This window comes from Erpetoichthys calabaricus, chromosome 1 (assembly GCF_900747795.2).
Source record: "Erpetoichthys calabaricus chromosome 1, fErpCal1.3, whole genome shotgun sequence".
NCBI classification, from domain to species: domain Eukaryota; kingdom Metazoa; phylum Chordata; class Cladistia; order Polypteriformes; family Polypteridae; genus Erpetoichthys; species Erpetoichthys calabaricus.
The window spans coordinates 232,325,127-232,345,765 of record NC_041394.2 but is presented as its reverse complement, the minus strand read 5'-3'; the positions used below and the strand labels follow the sequence as shown (position 1 = coordinate 232,345,765).

At 36.2% G+C, this 20,639-nt stretch overlaps 2 protein-coding genes across 5 annotated transcripts in view; one reads left to right on the top strand and one right to left on the bottom strand.

The window, feature by feature from the left end:
* The window catches only part of ptprz1a (protein tyrosine phosphatase receptor type Z1a), a 326,171-nt gene that overhangs the window by 68,366 nt on the left and 237,166 nt on the right, over positions 1-20,639 (bottom strand). For all 4 annotated transcript variants that reach the window (XM_028812515.2, XM_028812516.2, XM_028812517.2 and 1 more), the window contains one exon: positions 15,007-15,151. In XM_028812515.2, the coding sequence (XP_028668348.2) occupies positions 15,007-15,151 (145 nt within the window). The remainder of the gene's footprint in view (positions 1-15,006; positions 15,152-20,639) is intronic.
* The window catches only part of LOC127528811 (craniofacial development protein 2-like), a 239,691-nt gene continuing 239,256 nt past the window's right edge, over positions 20,205-20,639 (top strand). Inside the window, exon 1 of the mRNA XM_051929935.1 lies at positions 20,205-20,639. This exon is cut by the window's right edge and continues 414 nt beyond it. The gene's annotated coding sequence lies outside the window, so the exon portion shown is untranslated.

Here is a 20,639-nt window from a genome sequence, read left to right as displayed (position 1 = left end):
AAGAAAAAACCTAGATAACCACATTATGATTATTAGTAGAGACTTATTTTACATTAAGTGGCTGGCTTAAAGAATATTTAAAAAAAAGTAGTCGATGTTTGAGTGAATATATTTGTAATGCCCAAAGAAACTAAAAAGTGGACATTCTATTATTTTGAGATTTCGAAAAATTTTTTATTTAATATGCATGTTATGAGTAGATTGTTATGTTATTTCTCAGTATGTTTAATCATTTAAACATAATGTTAGCTGCACAGTCCACAGAAGCTGGGAAATAAAATAAGTGACTTAATGCTGGAGTAGAAACTACAAATGGCAATTAATTAAACTGCATAGTATTTATAATGACTTACATATATACACTGTCTTGGTAAATTAGAACACCGCCATTTGTACACTATACCATATATATGTGAAATAAAGAAATACAAAATGAACATCAAGGACAGTTGCAATGGCTAATTCTAATTTAGGACCATATACCTGTAATAGTACATAAACGCTTAGAAAATGCAGAAAAGATAAAGGTTTTTGTCCCTGAAAAGTCCAGTAATTAATAATTTGACAAAGAGAATTCAGTTAACATATGGTTTACATCACCAAAACTGAGAATGGCATTTCAGTTTCAGCTGAATAAATGTGCATTGTGTTTTGTAATATGTTGTAAATAAACGTTTGTCAGAAGGAGTATTTCATTTTTTTTAAACATTTTCACTTTTTTACAAACCAGAAACAAACTGCCAAAATAACATAATTCTGTTCTGGAAAGTTCACATGTTGCATTGGTCAGCACTCCTTTCTCACAGCTTAAGGACACTAGCTATGGATCTTGACTTTAATCAATGTCTTTGTGGAGACTCGACATTTTCTCTGTTTGGGGAATTTTCTCTAAGTGCATCAGTTTTCTTTTTACATCCCAAAGACATCTGTTTGCTAGTGGCTTTAATTTGGCAATTGAGAGTATGCATTTGAGGGTGTCCTATGATGAAATGATGTTCTGTCCTGTTGGTTTGAGCCAGTGCTGCTGGAATGGCCTCCAGGTTTGGTGACCAAGTATTGCGTATTTGAACCTGCTCATTCCATCTACTGGTTAATCAGATGGAGCTGGGCATTTCTGTATTTGACAAAAGTTGTGGCATCTCAAAAGGAGAGAAAGGTCAGAGGAGTTGGAACTAAACCAGGAGAAAAATAAGAGTAGACAAGTTTGTTGTATTTAAACAGGCTGAATTCAAAAACACCATACCAGAAGAATTTTGTCAAAGCCAAAACACTGATCCATAATTAGCTGTCAAAATAATTCAAAGCAAGGGTCTTGTTTTACTTTCGTATAAGTAACACAAAACCTATTTACTTGTTTTGTCTTCACACCATTGTATAAGTAAAATAAATATAGCATTCCACCATTTTATATTTTAAAATGAGATAACATTACAGACTAAGCCCAAGAGATGTGACCAGTCACACAGACCTGACCAGCAACAGGCATTGTTCACATAAACAATACATTCACTGGTACCAGAAATAACAAAAAATAGTGGCAACTAAACATCCAAAATTGTGTGGAGATGGCATTGTTTCTATTATGATAAAATAAACAATGAGGAAAATCTCTTAAGTTAAGTAAACCAAGGGAAATGCTAAAATTGATGATTATTTTTGAAGTTCCCTTTGAAGTTTCTACTGATTGAAACCCTGTGATTGTGATGACACATGCATCTTTTTTTTCTAACATTCCCTTAGACTTAGTATTAGCTGGGAGTGGAGTAGCTGTTCTGCATCTTTATCCAGGATTAATAAACTTTAAGAAAATGGTAGACTGTGTCTATAAGAGGATGTCACAGTGATGCAGTGGTGTAGTCTTTGTTTTATGATATCCAGTGCACTCCTATAGCAAAGACGGTTTAAGGCTTTCAAAAGGCTCCACAAGCTAGGCCAGGCCTTCTCAGCCTGCTTAGAACTGCTCTCAACCCAAGCAGACTGATCTCCCAACTCCACAGGGAGAGTTCGGCCTACCCAGGCCCAAAATAAGGAAATAACTTTTAAAATTCCAAATTATCTCTTTCATATCCCAAAATATACAAAACTGTCCATCTGGGGAAAGGGACCATGAAATCTTTGGCTAGAAAGCAAAAGCTCCTGTGCAGAATCTTTGTAAATGAGGATATTTATTTCTATGAATGTGAAGAGCACAAAAGGTGGCAAAAAATTGCAAAAAAAACAAAAAAACAAAAGGCATAAAAAGTTTGCCAAAAAGGCAACCCTGAGCAAATACACAATCAAAATGACAGTATCCACAAAAAAGCTGCAAAAATTCACAAACCAGAAAAATCAATAAATGCACTCAATAAAATGACAGTAACATGTGACACCCTGTGTAGTGGCAAGGCTGGCACCAGACAGTGGGTGTCTTGTAGTTCAGGACCGACCAGGATCAGACTTGAGAGAAGTTAGACATGGAGACACAGGCATAAAAAGGTGGTATTTTTCAAAAACAAAAGTGGGTTTTATTTACAGGTGCACAAAAACACAAAAATAATGCCCCAATGAAAAATAGTGATCAATATACACAGTGAATTTTCCAGTCCCAAAATGAAAAATAAAGATAAGAATGTATATACACAAAACTACAGTTTTCCTAAAAAAAATGTGCTCAGGAAGAAGCTGCACACAACACAGTCCACTGAATCCACCAAAATATTTACAAGAAAAACAAAGTGTACCACAAACCACAACTGTAAGATACCTCCACCAAAACTATACTACAGCTAGAAGTTATCTATATAAAAAGAATTTACAAATACATGCACAAGCCACTATTTGGTATGCTAAATAAATTTGCTATACACACCACCGAGTCTAAAGACAATCCCCTTGAGACAGGAAAAGCCTCTTATAGTCAGGGAACAAATCTTCAGCCAATCCTGCAACACACTGCTCCCTTACACTATTCGTGACTGACGCAGGTGCCTTCTGCCCAGGTGCTCCTCTCAATCCTTGCAAGGTAAGTATTAAATAGGGCTAGCGGCCTTGCGCATGCAAGCACGAGTGTGAACTTGAGTGCATGCTGACGCTCTCCCCTTGGAAGATCCAATATGCACTATCCCCTTCTCAAATTAATGCATACACTAACTAAACGTTCCGCACCTTTTTCTTTGCCAACGGCAGGGCTAAACAGATTCTCACCTTTATGAAGGGGTACGTGCACATCCTCCAGCAGGCCTGGCCTGGAGGTGCGCTTGACCTGTCACCGGCTTCCTGCTGCGTGAACCTGCCGAATCTGCCAAACAACAACTTTAACAACTTAAACAGGCAAGTGCATTAACTTTTATCCTGCAAAAGTCGGCTTTACCTCATTCTTCTGACTTTTTCTTTCCTTTTAAGGGGTAATGCCTAGCAGGCACATTACCACATGACACTGTTGAAAGATACACTGTTGTCTAATAAATACAGAGTCTGAGGGCGGCCATTCAGCAGAGATATCAGGGTTGCCCTGTATCTTGGGGATCTATCCACAAAATACTAGGAACATAGTAAAACAACTCATTACACACAGACAGTAAATAATAAAGAGACAATACAATATTGACAAAGACAGTGAAAAGAAAAAACAGCTAGGGAACACACTGTGGTCCATAGTGTTATGTTGATTATAAATAAATAATTGCGCCCCGGATGACTGTAGGCTTTAACTGGGTGTAAGCGTTATTAGCTCGGAGGATGGCCTCGTTAAGTCTTCAAGGGCGTGGAACTTTCGCACCAATGCCCCATGAGGAGCATTAGTATGAAAGGAGCCTCCACGGGGCAGAGACGGAAAAATTGACAAAAGCAGAACTGTGAGAACAGCATTTGGTGGAGAAACAGGATAAGCCAACCAACCAGGGTGTGAAAGGCAGGGCGCTGGATGTCCCCACAGCGCAGCGCCTTAGCATCGCTCTGGGGGTGGATCGTCTCCGCTGATTTATTGTTGTGGAGTGGGAACAATCAAGGTGGCGCTCTACTTCAGGGATCTGAGGTACACCATGGGGTACAAGAAGGAAGATGGCAGGTATGGATGATGCCACTTGGAGGTAGCCAAGACAGGGGTAAAGTTGGTGGGACTGCGGCTGCTGGAGTCTGAGCGAGCAATGGGTGAGCGGGGAAGACAAAGAGGAAATTGTGCTGAGCTCATCCTTCAGAATATGAAGGACCCAATGGCTGTTAGTTTTATTCTCATTTTTAATCTCATGGATTTCAGTTTTATTGAATTATTTATTTATTGATCATTTTCAGGCACTGTACTTTATTTTAAACACAGCAATATCAACAGTATCTGTTGTAAATGGTTGCTTTCCCAGTGAGGCCTTTACAAAGCAAACAGGATTACTGAAAAGAAAAAAAAACAGCAAACACGCTAAATAAACATGTATAGGCACAAGGTAAATTACTGGAAAATTTTGAGAAAAATGAAAAACACTAAATGAGTCAAAGGTCACTAACAACTGATGGGCAGCACAGCAAAACAGGATTAGACTGGAACTAAATAGTCATTTTAAAGAATTTAAAGGACTACAATTCTAAAATGTGACAGGAAAAAGGAATCTTCAAGTGTAAGTTTTATGTTTTTTTATAAAAGTTTTAATAGGCTGAGCATCTCAGGCCTTGGTAAAGGTTACAGAGTGTGCTGCTATTTTATCTTTTACTATCCTTTGTGAAAGTTTTTGCAGGATTAAAGCAGATGAAAACAAATATGCATTTACCATTTGTCTGATTTATATGTTCCTGACTCTTAGAAATGAGACCTTTATTATCAATAATACAATAACATTAGGATTCTTATCTCTTCTTAAAAAGGTTATTAATTTTCAGCTGATTTAATCTTCAAAACATGTTGTGACTACCTAACATCTGTTAAAATGTGCAAATACAATGCTGGCTGTCGTCTTAGCATATGACATTAAATTCACTGCAGCTTTACTTTCTACAAATGAGATATGCAAAACCTCATAAAAGATTAATCTTGAAAAACAACCAGAAAATCAAAGTCAAATACTACAAGTTAATTGTATTCATCTCAGCAAAAGCCTCTCTTGGCTTTGACTTGCTGCAGTAGAAGATTAACAGGGAAGAAAAGAAGAGGAAAAAAAAAGCTGCATATTGAATTTACTGTGGCAATCATCACAAAACCAAAAAGGTTCCACACAATTTTTATAATAACAAAAATGATATTTTCTACGCTATTGATACATTAAATCGATGTAATAAAATAATATTACTGCATGCTCTTAATGTGACTTTAGGTTATTGTATCTTATAGGAATTATAATTTCTGTAAGCTATCCCTGAACTGTGCACATTGATTTTCAAACTAAGTTTCCCAAAGTCCAAGATACAACGACAGTGGCAGGCTGTCCCTGCAGACATAAAATCAAACATTCAATACATTCTATAGGATATATATTCCTCATGATACCATTTCTATGTAGATATCCTTATATGATCCTCCCACAATTTACATCTACCTTTACACTTTAGTCAACATGACTACATTTAAAAACGGCACCTCATGATATTTTGAATTACATGAGGAAAATGACCAGATGAATCATAGCAGTGTTACAGAGCAGGTGAGGAGAGAGAGTCTCAAAGCTGAAATCTGGAGCCTGGAATGCAGATGGTAGCGTCATTGTAGGAAGGAAAATAGACAAGAAACCTCTACATCTACAGTTCTGCAAAGGATAACTTCTCAGAAGAGCAGCGTTAAAGATCCCTACTGAACCACACGACAGTGCAGCACTTAATATTCCTGCTGTGCTCTCTGACAACACAGCGCTCAGGGCCCCTGCTGATGTGCCCTTGTCAATGGCTCAATAATTGCAGTGGAAATGAAGACCACCCTGTTCATTCAAATAGTTTGTGTGCCAATGCATGTGGTTAGAAGTGATCATGGAGAGAACAGTCACCTTGTAATGGTGATGACAAGCTGCATAAGCCTGGGGATTAGTCACCAACAATATAAGCTAACAGTCCACCATGCAAATGAGTAGCTTTAGTGCTAGCTATAGGAGAGAGTATAAAAATGTAAAGTCTGCCAAAGTCACATATGGTTTCCAACTAGTGTGGCAAGAATGAGCCATTCTGCTATGGACATCAAGCTACCTAATAGAGCAATGTAAATAGTAACATTTCACTGGATCAGAGTTCGCGAGCACTTGTGCAATGCTACAATATATATCTGCATCCAGAAGATGTGGCTCAATATGCAAATTGAAAACTGGCAATTGAAGTTTAATGTGTTGCACAGTAAGGAGAATTCTTGTGACAAAGTTAAAATGTTTATCTAATAATCCATTTTCCAAACCCCAATTAATGGGTACAGGTGGCTGGATCTTTCATATCCCTGCAGTATCAAATGCAAGGCAAGAAGCAACACAGTTCACTGCTGGGCACATCCACACACACACACACCTTTATTTACTCACAGATACCAATAAACATAACATTTTTTGAGATGGGAAAGGAACACCAGAACACCTGGATATTATATAAAGAAAGTTGAAACAGTAATGAGAAACTGCGATCTTTAATGAATAATACATTATTTTTGAGACTCATTTAATTTTATGTGGAATCATAAGGAAATCAGATCCTAACCTGAATTCAGGAAGCAATGCTAACAGTAACTCAACCACACCAGGACATTTTACAGACATCAATCAACATGTTGATTGAATGTGGGGTGTAAGTGCAATATCTTAAACTACTACAAGACAACAGGAAAACTCCACACAAAGGGGAACCCAAACCAGAAACAAAGCCTGGCACAAGTGCAAGAATTTTGACCTTTCTGAAATTTTGGTTTGGGGACGGGATGGGGAGGGGGGACTTAAATGTTAGGTGAGTTGCAGAGGAACAATCAGTAATCAGCCATGTGAGGTATACTTGAGACTTACAGTAAGTTGTTATCATTGTTTTTGGGAGATTGCTAAACTTCAAGTTCCCAGACATACCAAAAGAGGGGTCTCACACTCTTTATTTTAACCTAGTTTGGATGACTTTAGAAAAAGAACAAAGCATTAATTGTATGGCACTGACAGTGAGGAGTGTGACATGCATTTTAAACTGTATAAAACTTTAATTGTATGTCTGTTACCCAAGTGCTGAGTAGTTTTGAAAACAATCTCTATAGCAAAATTTATGGTTGAGATATCCACATGTCAAAACAGCACACCATATGGTAGTGTACTGGAGCCTCATGTATAAACGGCGCGTATGCACAAAAATGTTACGTACGCCCGTTTCCACGTTCACATTGCGATGTAAAAAAACTAAACTTGGCGTAAAGCCACACACATTTTCATGCCAGCTGAATCTCTGGTGTACACAAGTTCTCCGCTTGGTTTTGCAAACTGGCGGCACTCAGCGTCAAAGCAGTGCTATTGTTCCAGTGTGGTTTCCTTCTTTTTTAGATCCACATTCCTGATGTGGCTTTATCAAATACACTGAAATTAACTGCATATTGTTTATTACTTTAAGGCATCTGATTGTAATCAACCTGTAGCCATATAATGGACCACAGAATGGCCAAACTATTCCAAATACCATCGCTGCTTTAGCATTGTTACTCTTAGTGCACCACTCAGAGTATTTATCCCACTGTATCTGAGTGTGGAATCACAGCCCTAGAGCAGCTGATCGGAAAGAGAATTATCTTTATACAGCATCAAGCACATGCTGCCTCAGCCATGCGCACAGTCTATTTGAACTGCTCCCATAGAGTAAGGCAAACGTTTCAGAGCGTTTCCTGTAGGGACTTCGCGGTTCATAAACAGTTTCATCCCAAAAACTATAAACGTACTCAATCAGTCCATCAAGTGCTCCTTGTAGAACTTTTTGTACTTATCAGTAAAATTACCTCACTGTAAACTTGTGATACAGTTATAATATTGCACAACCTGAGCCACTTTATAAAGTGTGTATTTCAAATGATGACAAGATCATTTTTAAGATGAAATGCAGCAAAGTATGTTTATTACATTATACAGATAAAATTTTAACATCATTTAAATAATCTATGTTGTTAATAATTAAACATGTGAGGACACGGTGTCACAGCGCTGGCAAAAAGCTGGCGCCCCGTTCATGGATTGTTCCTGCCTCGCTCTATATTCTTAATGGGACTGGCGCAACACTGGATAGATAGATGGATAGAATAATTAAACATGTACTACGAAGATATTTCAGTGTTCCTTGAAAGTTTTGAAGAATTGGCGTTCTAAGCTTACAGATGGCTTAACATCTATTACAGAGCTGATTGTTACTTGGAGAAAGAAAAGGAAGGACAGTAATTGGGGGATAGTATGTTTGAAAGAAACAGGACTGCTGTAATAAATGATTTAATCAAAGGTTGCGCACGGCGAAGCAAGCATCTTGCAGGAGGCAGGAACAATCTCTGGATGAGGCACCAGCTTGTCACTATCACTGTGCCACCGTGTTCCCATGTTTAATACATGTTTTAATTCCTATCATCATGAAAATTATATCAAGTATACATCCCAGTATTTAAATTATTTAGAGAGCTGTAATATCACGAATGTAATGTATTTTGTGTCTTGTTGGAGGAAAAGAAAGCCCGCTTAAGAAGCACTTAGTGATTCACACACATAGAGCACATAGAAGAACACATAGAATATGAAGCATTTAACAAGCTATTTTAGTTACAATAGTATTTGAGAAACTAGTTTATGATGTTCTACTATAATGACAAAATAAACTACATGACTAAAGTGGAAATTTCGAGATTAAAGTTTACATTTCGAACTTTATTTCCCCAATGTGTGCCTATTTTTTTTTTCTTTTCTCTGTACCCTAATAAGCTTCCATATAACACTCAGACGGTGGGCTACGACTCGCCTTTTCACAGCGATTTTGATATCTGACAACTTTTTTTTTTATTTCGGGCACTGTGCGACTTTATGAACTTGAACTTTCGAGTATCTCCGACACTCTTTGTCACTCAATCAACTTTCTTTTATTGTTTATACCATTGTTTAAACCAACAAATAGTAAGTTTTTCCTTGCCTCCACTTGGTATTCGCTGAAATTCTTCTATATTCCCCCGTGCTTTTACCATTGTCTTTTCACAGAAAGCTGAACTTAAGAGCTATTTATATTGATTTGCATATTCAAAGACGCGTAATTCTGGGAGGAGACGGGGTGGTGCGGGAGACGCATGCATGTGTGTTACTTTTAATGCTGACCAGGATTTATGTAGCGGAAGAACATGAAAGTTGGTGTACGCACATATTTGTGCATTGCATCTGGGTTTTTTTGTGCATACGCACATTTCCGCTTTTGTCTGTACACCATGTTTTAGTGTGAATTCTATGCACAGCATTATGCATGAGGTCCTTGGTCATTTTAGCATTGATAGAAAGTTTCAGGTTGAGGTGAAATTCACTCATGTAACATATACATAACAAAATCGCAACATTCCCTTTATTTGTCAGGTGTTGTGGAAGTGTGCAGAAAGAACAAAAACACATTATAAAATCCATCCATCCATTTTCCAACCCGCTGAATCCGAACACAGGGTCACAGGGTTAAGCAACATACTGCAAGTCAAAATGAAGACTGATGGGTGGCTTCTTGCCTATAAACATTTTTCAAATGGAGGAACTGAAGCATAGTTTTGAAATTTAGGTCATCTGTTTTTACTTTTGCATGTTGCATACAGTCTTAGAGCTCTGTTTGTTAAGGCTGACCTATTAATTGCTGTGTTTGAACTGATTTAACTGATACATTGATTCTTTGATACAGCTCAGAACATTGCCACCATATCTGAAATTGTGAAAGTAAAATTATAAATAATGGCTATTTTATTAAGATAAAAGAAAAAAAACGAGTCTACTGTGTGACTTTATTAAATTAAAGTTTGAAATGATATGCCTGCTTTGTAAGAACAACGTTTATATTAGCAGCCCTAGAGAACTAAAAGCAAAATCAAGATTAAAATATTATTTCAAATACTTAACTTACAAATGAATATTATTTTTTCCAGAAATTTACATCCTAGCAATATAGTACAGCTCACAATGCAAGATCTAATATATTTATTTTTTCAGCAGCAAAAGTACTAAAATTATCTAATATTTTCTGAGCAGTGAACTTTCAGAATTACTTCTCAACTGGCAAGTTAATTAACTAAGGAAAGTTATTTAAGCAGTATTATTAGAAATGTAGACAGTACTGATTAAATCAGTTAAAAACCAATTTAAATTATTTTGCACAAATTTTCATATTCTGTTATGTTTGCAAGAAGGCTGTGAACTTTCTATTTAAAAACCTATGTGCTATAACTGAGAAATATTATTAGAGTGATCAAATTTCTCATTGCACCTTAATTTTCAAAAAATTTAGTGTCATAATATAACTGTAAATCAAAACTGCATAAAATGAAAAATGTAGGGAGAACCATGGATTGGTTCTCAAAATAGTAAAAACCCAACAAGACAGCAGAAATGGCATTGGCTTCTCAAGAATGAATACTAGGGCTAAATATTATTGAGATATGTTGTTATCATCAATCAAACCACTTCCTGATCCACTTAATCTAATATTGTGTCATTTGGAACCAGAAACAGGTAAGCAACTGTACACCAGTATGTCTAAATAAAATTGCTATTCAAATAAAATATAAAGATTAAATGCAAATGAATAAAGTACACCTGAAATTTTGATTAGTATGCTAGCACTCCACAGAAAGCCAGTGCATAGGCAGTTCTGTGTGGTTTGGTTTTTCTCCCACATGCTGAAAAACAGGACTGTAAGGATGACAGTGTCAGGTTTCACTGCCACTATGTAAAATGCCCAAATGGTAATTAGAAGGTCACATAATTTCTCAGTGTTGGCTGAATACTGAAATCTTACTCTGGCATTATAGAATATGAAATAAATCAGCCATGGAAAATGTTATTACTTAGGATATGCATATCTTAAGTAGACCAAATCAATGCACACATAGATATGCACTCTACCAGCATAAGCTATGCTACCTTGTACTGTGCAAGCATCAAACAGAACATTCACCTTTTGTAACTTACACTTTTTGAAATGTTGTATGGGAAAGACTATCATAGTTCTGCTGTAATCCTTTCCCTCTGCTAAATGCTAATGTTTTTAAATTTCAGATTTTCTTCCTATCGACCCATTACTGATGGAAATTGAAGTCTTCTCAGAGCATCCTCAAATTAACTTTTCCACAGTGACACAATTGCTGCATTTAACTTTTTGGCAAGCATTCTCTTCATTAAATGGATGTTGAGTTCTTATGTCACTTTTGTGTACCCGCTCGCTTTGACAAGGGCATTCTTTTCAATTCCTTAAACTAAGGTTTATACTTGACGCGATGCATGCTGCAGCGGACGCTCCTGCTACGAAATCATTTTACTGTTTATACTTGCGCGCATACTTTCCGTAAATCTGAAGGAATCCACCAGGTGGCAGTGCGAGATATCATCACGGTGAGAATAGGTTTGGCTTCGCTGTGTTGTGAATTGCCTGGAACACCCATTAAATTCTGATGAAACCTTACCGCAATATCTCTAAAAAGGATGTTTAAAGATTAAATCCATCAATCCAGGGATGTGTCCATTCCAGCTAGCATTGGGCACGAGGCAGAAACAATCCCTGGATGAGGCATCAGCTCACCGCAAGGTGAATACAAGCACTCACATACACTAGCGTCATTTTAGTATCACCACATCTGCATATCTTTGGAAGGAAACCTGAGCACACTGTGGAAACCCAGCAGGAAAACATGTAAACTCCAGGCAGTGAATATCAGCTCTGTCAGTTCAGGAAGAAGCCCTAGAAAAAAAAGACGTCACAAAAGATGGTATGTGAGAGTTTTAAAATGTATTGTGTCATTACGATCGGGAATATGTGACGCTTGAAAAAAGCACAATGAATGTATCTGTATGTCGGCATTTTGCTTCAACACATCGAACCATTCATCAAACATCAAAGTACACACATCGAACCTACTAGGATCCTCATAGCGGCTTTCTGTCACATGTAGATAGTAAACAGAGACTTTGACGTCACATTCCAACTTTTATCACACTGCGCCCCCCGACTTTTTGCTGGTACTGCAACTCGCGCACACGTTGCGTTAATTTCTGAGGACCTGCTCAGAGGATGCGTCAAATGAACGCTGGGAACGCGTGGCAGCTATGATGCGTGCGCAGCACAGTTAGAGGATCTGTGCAGAACTTTTTCAAAACCTGGCAGGATCTAATCAATAATATTTTAGAATAAGCTCTTAAAGCATTGAGGAAGTATATTCTCTTCCTTTATCCGCCTATTAAACTCATCAATTTATTTATTTTTACTAGCTTTAAGTTTTATTCCGTTGGCCATGCTCTCTTTCTCAGGGGTGGGGGTAGATTTGTTTTCAATCCTATTTTTTGTAAAAATTGGATCTATTTGTATGGAATGATTACAATAAAATCAATAAAATTAAAAAAAAAGAAAGAAATTTCCAGCACAGGATGCTGTTAGTAGACACCCTGTAGAACAATCTAATACAGCTTCCAATTGCCTTCTTTTTTCAATAAACTTCCTAATTTCTAACAAACACATAATTAAAAAAAATCAATGTATTTAGTATAGTGGATAATAACAAAGTTTAACGTTTCAAGTAAGTTTATGATTTTTTTTTCTACTAGGAAAAGCAGGTTGGGTAGTGCTCCAGTGCCGACAGTGGATGAAACACCACTGACCCTGGCTCAGTCCCTGAGTAGGCTGTCTTTTCTAAAGAGTTTGCTATGGTTCCTATGGTTTTTTTGGGAGCTTCAGTTTTTATACATGATCCAAAGATATACTAGTTATTTTTAAGAAAATTATTGAAAACATCAAATTATTTGCCTATATACAGTAGTTTTTTTTTCAAGACCACTATGTAAGTACTGCATGATTTAAACATATTTAGTTTTGATAAAAGAAACTTAACATGCAATTACAGGCCTAGATTATAGACTAAGCTCATCTACACTTATTTTAACACTGTTTTATTGCACTAACTTCTTCTCCAGCCTTAACCAACTTTAAATCTCTCTCTTCTTCTCTCAGCTCACAGAAAGAATGAATGAATGACAGTCTCTGCTTGTTACTGACTTTTCTCTTTAAGTCCATGTTGCCTTCTAGGGGTAGTCCATGCTATCTGAGATTCTGTTCCCTAAATAACTTGTAAACCAAAAGGTTGTTGTTTCGTTTAATTACAGCTATATACTTGGATACTGAATATACTGTGCCACCATCTTAAATACTTTTTGTTTAGTGAAATTATATGTTTGAATGTTGAAAATCCTGTGATAACAACCAGTGCAGGAACCACACAAAACATGGCCATGAATGTGAAATGGTGATGCTTATGTTGAAAATTCTTATACAAGAATTGTCATAATGATTTCAGTAAAAATATTTGCAAAAAACAAGGATATCAAAATATAAATAAATTCATCTAGTTGTACATCAAATGTAATAATAATAGCAGAATCAAGATAAAGACTTAATAATGTTAGCAGAAGCACAACAGGAATAAAGCATCAGTTGGAAAAGCAAGCAAGTGACTAATCACTAAATACAGATCTCGGATTAAATAATATCCTTGAAAAAGATTTGTTCTTTTTTTCTGGTCTTCACCTACAATACTGAAGTATACATGAGATGGAAAATTACTTCATTTTTACTGTCAGTATTTACAATGACATAAGAATAAAGCAACAATAAGGCGGAAGCATTCTTCAGCACAAAACATATATTTAGAGGAATTAATTATTCTTGGCTGATGGATCAAGTGTGAGCTACTGTACTTTATTTCTGAATGGCTGCTGATTACTTCTTTATTGAAAATAGAGTACCAAATTAAGTACGATTGACTTTGGACTACTATGTGCTATTACTGACTGAGTAGTTTCACTATACAACTTCAAAGATAACTGGAAGTACTCAAGAAGAGTGAATCAGTCTTCCTGGGATCAAAAATGTTTTTGAGGATATAAGCATGTAAAATAAAAATAACATGTACTGTAGAAAATGCTATGAAGTCCTTCAAGATTCTACAAACATATGTATATGTTAGGCAGAGTGGTGGCTCTGAGGCTAGGGATCTGCACTGGCAATCGGAAGGTTGCCGGTTCAAATCCCTTAAATGCCAATAGGGACTCTGTTCTGTTGGGCCCTTGAGCAAGGCCCTTAACCTGCAATTGCTGAGCGTAGTGAGAAAAGCACTATATAAATGCAAAGAATTATTATTATATAATGGGCACAAACATGTGGTAACCCTCGTATGTCAGTTTATTTTGATATATACAGTATATTACATATAAAGAATACCAGTTATTCTTTCTGAAATAACTTAATTACATCTCACCTCTAAAGCAGAAGAGGACCTGCTTTGATAAAATATGCTAATTTTATAAAGTTATTTATTACTTAGTTAATTTTCTGAATCCATTCCAATACATAACTGCATTGAGCTGGAGGCCTGAACAGACATCTAATGCAAAGATGAAACAATTCTTGGACAGGGTGTCACTCCGTCACAGAATTTATAAATAAAATTTAACAAATAAATAATTTATAACAAGAGGGAAGTTCAGATTAATGTAATGAACTGTTACTTTCATTAAGGGGTGTCATTTAATGATTATGATTAAAGCTATAAAAAAATACACTGCAGAATGACCAAACTCCAGCCCCAAAGCCTTTATTATTATTAGGCTAACACATTCATTCAAAGGAACTTACAACATTTGAAATAGAATTTGTTATAGTTCCTTAGTTTTTCCAATTGGAGCACAGGTATGTAAAGTGACTTGCTGATGATGTTCACACAGCATTAGTAGCAGGATTTGAACCCACAGCCTCATTGTAAGTGGTCCAACCTTAACCACTATGCCACACAGCCTGCTTGACTAGGCTGCAATTGCATTTTATGTTGGTAGCAGAGCTTAAAAGAGACCCTACCTCCAATATATGAGAATTCCAACAAGGACCATCAGGCAGAGGAAAGTTAGAGTTGACACCACTACTAATGGGACAACAGCCCTTTTTTCTCTTTCTGTATTTTCTGCTAATCCAATACGGGATTCATGGCTGCTGTTGCTGGCTTCTGTAGTATCAAGAAAATGCAAGATTTATACATTACTCAATCAATACACGTTATGCAAGTAGGATCAATATTCAATTTTTGTGGTTAGTAATGCAAAATATTTACAAACCAGTTGCAAAGAGAGAAAAAATAAAGAAAAATCATATTGAAAAAAGGTAATTGGTGGTCAGAGCTTACCTTTTAACACCTGAAGACAGAAAGCAAATATTAAATTAAATTACATGCGATTGTATTTTTAAAAAAATGAAATAGTTACAACGTCAGTTAACTTTTCATTTAAATATTATTACAAATAATCCACAATTTCACAGTTACCGATAAGGTAAACTCTTTGTTCTAAGCATTTTCTGTACCTTCTCACTAATGTTCAGGCTCAAATGGAGACATAGAATAAAGGTTATTTTATATTATACTAGTAAGGTATTCTATAATTTGAGAGAGCATACTTCAATTTTAGCAAATGTAGGGCAATTATGGAATTATACGTCTTTAGTAATAACACTATGCACAAAAAGTAATCATATCACAGCAAATATTTTATGAAATACTAACACAATAGAACTGTTAATAATAGTTATAATTATAGCATACTATTCTTATTTTTAGTGATCCAAGAACTACTAGTATTCCTACTGTTTCCTTCTTACAGTAACTACTATTAGAACAACTGCTAAAGTGGACATTATTATAGTATATTTTACTACAGATGTATCCCATAAAAACTTTATTCTTATAAAGAATGTTAATTATTAAAACTTGTGAAATCAGCTCACTTATATTTGACCCAAACATCTATCTATGCTCTATTATTTGATCATACGTTCACCCCAATCTGTGCATATACAATCATTAATTTCACAATGTCAGTTTATTGGAAATGTTACAGCATAAACACAAACAACAGGTTGGTTCCCTTATTATCAATTAAAGTTAAAAAGGTCTGGATAATTACTATTCTTGATTTAGCAGTTGCTTTAAACCAAGATAATAGTTTTACAATCAAAAAAGGTTTTGGCCCACTTAAAAACAGTGGATGTGTACATATTTCCTAAATATAATTATGTTGGGTGTATCTTCTGATGTCCACACAAACAAATTGCACAAAACAGTTGTAACGATCAAAGTTATTAGATTTTAAGCAAGGTAGTAAATCTTTACAAACTACAAACAACTGAAAGGCCAAACTGCATTATTCACTATTTCACATCCTTTACTGCTAGTTATTGTCCAGTGGTTAGGTTCACGTTGCTCAATGAGAAGTCACTTCTTTGGCATGACTCTTCTCAGTTTTCCACAGAGGTCTGTGCTTCATCTGATTCTCCTTATCATCTATACTGCTTTACCTGTTCTATACCCATAATCCATATCCACCTCTGCATTTACATTGAGCTTATCAGTTGGCCCAACCCTTAACTGTCTACATTAACTCTACTGTTGATGGCATCTGCAAATTTAACCTAGCATTTGGACAGTGGGTTATCCTCAAGTGGCATGCACCATTGTTTACTCATCGCTTAGTCCTGCATCATTCCTTGCATTGCTTATTATTTCCAGTTTTATAAATTGTCACTATATTCCACAGCAGTAAATGCAGACTATTAAAAGTGTATATTAGGAAGGTATTACAACTTGATAATTAAAGGTCAATTCAAAATACATAATATATTGTCTAGATGTTTCAAAATATCTTTTTAGTGTAATAGAGTTGCTTTCTGCTCATTGTAGCAGGATTAATTCTTTTCCTTCATATATAAGTTGCATTTTTATTATGGAATGTTCTAAATTATGGAAGATGACTGGACGATATCAATTCCACAAATGGAACAGACTAAACTGCACTCAATAAGTTAAAGTGTATTTGGCCTTCAAGAAATGACATTCTCTTAAAGGCAGCTGTGAGGAGCTACTGGGTAAATACTCATTTAGACAAAACAAGAAAGTGGAAGCTTTCACTAAGACATCACTTCAGTAACAACTATAAAAGAGTCCATTAAACATTTATTCAGATGCATATGCATTTTTCATCTCCAAATAAAAAATAGCTCACTTTTAGACACAAGTTCCAGTGGATATCAGTGTTTGAAATGAAAGGATTCTAATTTGCATGCTTATGAATTAATAACTGATCAGAGACCTTAAATGAAATGCTGGTGCAATAGTAGTTGCTGGCCCTGCTAGTTCATATTGAATATTGTAAATAACTTTGTTATATAGATAAAGAAATACCACACAGATTTCAATTATAAAAGTTATGTGCTTGACAAACTATAATGAATACATGCATAGTAAGAGCCAAAGGTGCCAAGTTAGGTGTTCCACTGTTGTCTTATTTTTTCATTGGTAGGTCAATAAAACATTGACTGCTGGTTACAAAATAAATCAGCATTTCAGAGGGCTGCATTTTACCAAGGAATAGAACTGATGTAAACAACAAAAAAATGATAATTCAGAGTACTCAGATCTATGACTGCAAGTGGCAATCCTGATAATTGTTGTGTTTGTGGACCAAGATGTGGGATAAGCCATGTATTTAAATCAGAATTGGAGCTAACACTCTGAAGTGACCTAAAATTATGAGAAAAAACATGGCTTCAATAGGGTCTGTAGGACATAGGCAAAGAGCCAATAATAGACTATCTGCAATAGCAGGTTGTGGCCCTGTAGTTAAAGGCAGTGAATCAATGGGATGGCACTTTTTGTGTTCAAAAGAATTACTTATGAATCCTTTGAAATCACTTCGTTTTTTTTTTTTTTTTGCCTCATTGGCACAAAAATAAAAAATCCACATGATTTGATGTCCAATTATGCAAGATGTCAAGCTTTTTGGGATTCACCCCTGTTTTTGGCTCATAAGACCCAAAAAATACTCATTTTGCAGGCCACTGCCGAACTATATGTTATGCAGGAAATTACACCCTTATGATAAGGAGTAAACCAAGAGGTGCCTTCATGAAACTTCGAAAAGTCAGTATCAGTAAATTCAGGCATGTGGAGTGTCGTTTTATTCTATTTTGAGGTTGATGATTACAAATATGATAATAGAGGTAAAAAAATTAGAGCTCTGCTGTATTTTACTCTCTCTCTCTCTCTATATTATATATATATATATATATATATATATATATATATATATATATATATATATATAATGTATATACACACACACACATAAATACATACTGTATATATATGGATATAAAAAAGTGGAAGTTTTAAGTAAAAGGAATATATGACTCAATTACATTCATGTAGACTATCCAAACAGACTTGTAGTACTTTTCTGTTAAGGTTAGTAAATACGAGTTAGATTGAAAAAAGTCTTTTCATTTCTCTGCTATGATGAATTCCCTCATGAAAGAATGAATAATAACTGTAAATCTTAATCAAAGAAAATTAAATTAAGGAAATGAGCTATGGTGTTCATAAGAATGGAATTCTGCTACCATCTAATGTTTGTTTTGAAGTACTGCTGATTTGCACACAATAGAAAGAGTCTAATAATGCAATTAAAGTATTAAATAATAACAGTAATGATCCAAAGTATTTCAGCAATATCCTTCGTATTTCACATGGAAATCAAGACCTTTTACAGATTAAAATCTCAAGGATTTCTTTTTTTAGTATAGATTTTAAAACAGTTCTTTAATGTTCCTTTTTGTAAGAGATGCTGTAGGTGAATCAAGATTGACAGGTTTTGCACAGGCTCAATGTTCTAGCATATGGTATGCAGCTCTGTTAAATATATGACATTTCCTGAACCAATAAAATTAAAAGTTTATGGGGCTTGAGCCTATCATGTTATAAATATACCTGTACAGTAGTGGCCAAAAGTTTTGGCAGTGACACAAATGTTGTGTTTTGCAAACTTTGCTGTTTTAGCATTTTCAGATTATTTTTTTTACATGTTTCTATGTTGACCCTTCTTCTTCATAACTTCTTCAACTCGCTTTGGCATCCTGAATATCAGCTTCTGGGCCAAATCCTGACTGATGGTGATCCATTCTTGCCTTTTTAGTGCTTGGAGTTGATCACAATTTGTGGGCTTCTGCTTGTCCACCCGCTTTTTGAGAATTGACCATAGGTTCTCAATGGGATTAAGATCTGGGGAGTTTCCTGGCCATGGGTCCAAACTTTCAACGTTATGATCTTCGAGCCATTTCATTATCACTTTTGCCTTGCAACATGGTGCTCCATCATGCTGGAAAATACACAGATCATCACAAAATTGCAAACAGATTGTTGGAAGAAGTTGTTCTTGGAGGATGTTTTGATAGCATTCTTTATTTATGGCAGTGTTCTTGGGCAGAATTGTGAGTGGACCCACTCCCTTGGATTAGAAGCAACAAATGAATTGTCTCAGGATGCTTCACTTCTGGCATGACACAGGACTCATGGTAGTGTTCACCTTTTCCTTCACTGGACAATCGATTTTCCAGATGTCCCAAACAATCGGAAAGAGATTTCATGTAAGAAAATAACTGCACTGCTCTTCTGCTGTGCAATCCTTCCTGCAAAGTTTCAGTCTGTCCTTGATGTTTTTCTTGGAAAGAAGTGGCGCCTTTGCTGCTCTTCTAGACACAAGGCTGTTGCCCAAAAGTCTTTGCCTCACTGTGCATGCAGATGCACTCACACCCACCTGCTGCTAATACTGAGCAAGCTTTGCACTGGTAGCAACAAAATTCTGTAGCTGACTCCTCAGGAGACAATGGTCCTGGTTGTTGCTGGACACTTTTAGCTGATCATTTTGTGCCAGGGCCAAAATAAGTAAAAATGGGGTTTTGTGATAAAAGTTAACTTTTTATGCTAATGAGGCTCTTCACAATGAATTAATATGTATCCGCTCACTCTGCACAGTAATATAAAAACAATGTGAATTGCCACAAAAACTGAAGCCACAAATTTTGCAAAACACAACATCTGTGTCACTGCCAAAACTTTTGTCCACTACTGTATGCACAGTAATTTTAATAAAGTAATTTTAACAAAGTACAATCCAGCCACAGGTGATGCACAAACCAGTGTGTTTCTTCTTGCTGGTCCCAAGCCCGGATAAATGGGGAGGGTTACGTCAGGAAGGGCATCCGGTATAAAATTTTGCCAAATCAATATACGGACAACAATACAAATTTCCATACTGGATCAGTCGAGCCCCGAGTTAACAACGACCGCCACCAGTACTGTTAGTCAACAGGGTGCTGGCGGAAATTGGGCTACTGTTGGCCGAAGGAGAAGAAGAGGGGGGAGATGTGTCCGGAGGCAGGAGGAGAGGAGGAAGGTAAATAGAGTGGAACTGAGGGTAGGAACTTTGAATGTTGACAGTATGACTGGTAAGGGGAGAGAGTTAGCCGATATGATGGAGAGAAGAAAGGTTGATATATTGTGCATGCAAGAGACTAAATGAAAGGGGAGTAAGGCCAGGTGGATCAGAGGTGGATTCAAATTGTTCTATCATGGTGTGGATAGGAGAAGAAACAGAGTAGGGGTTATT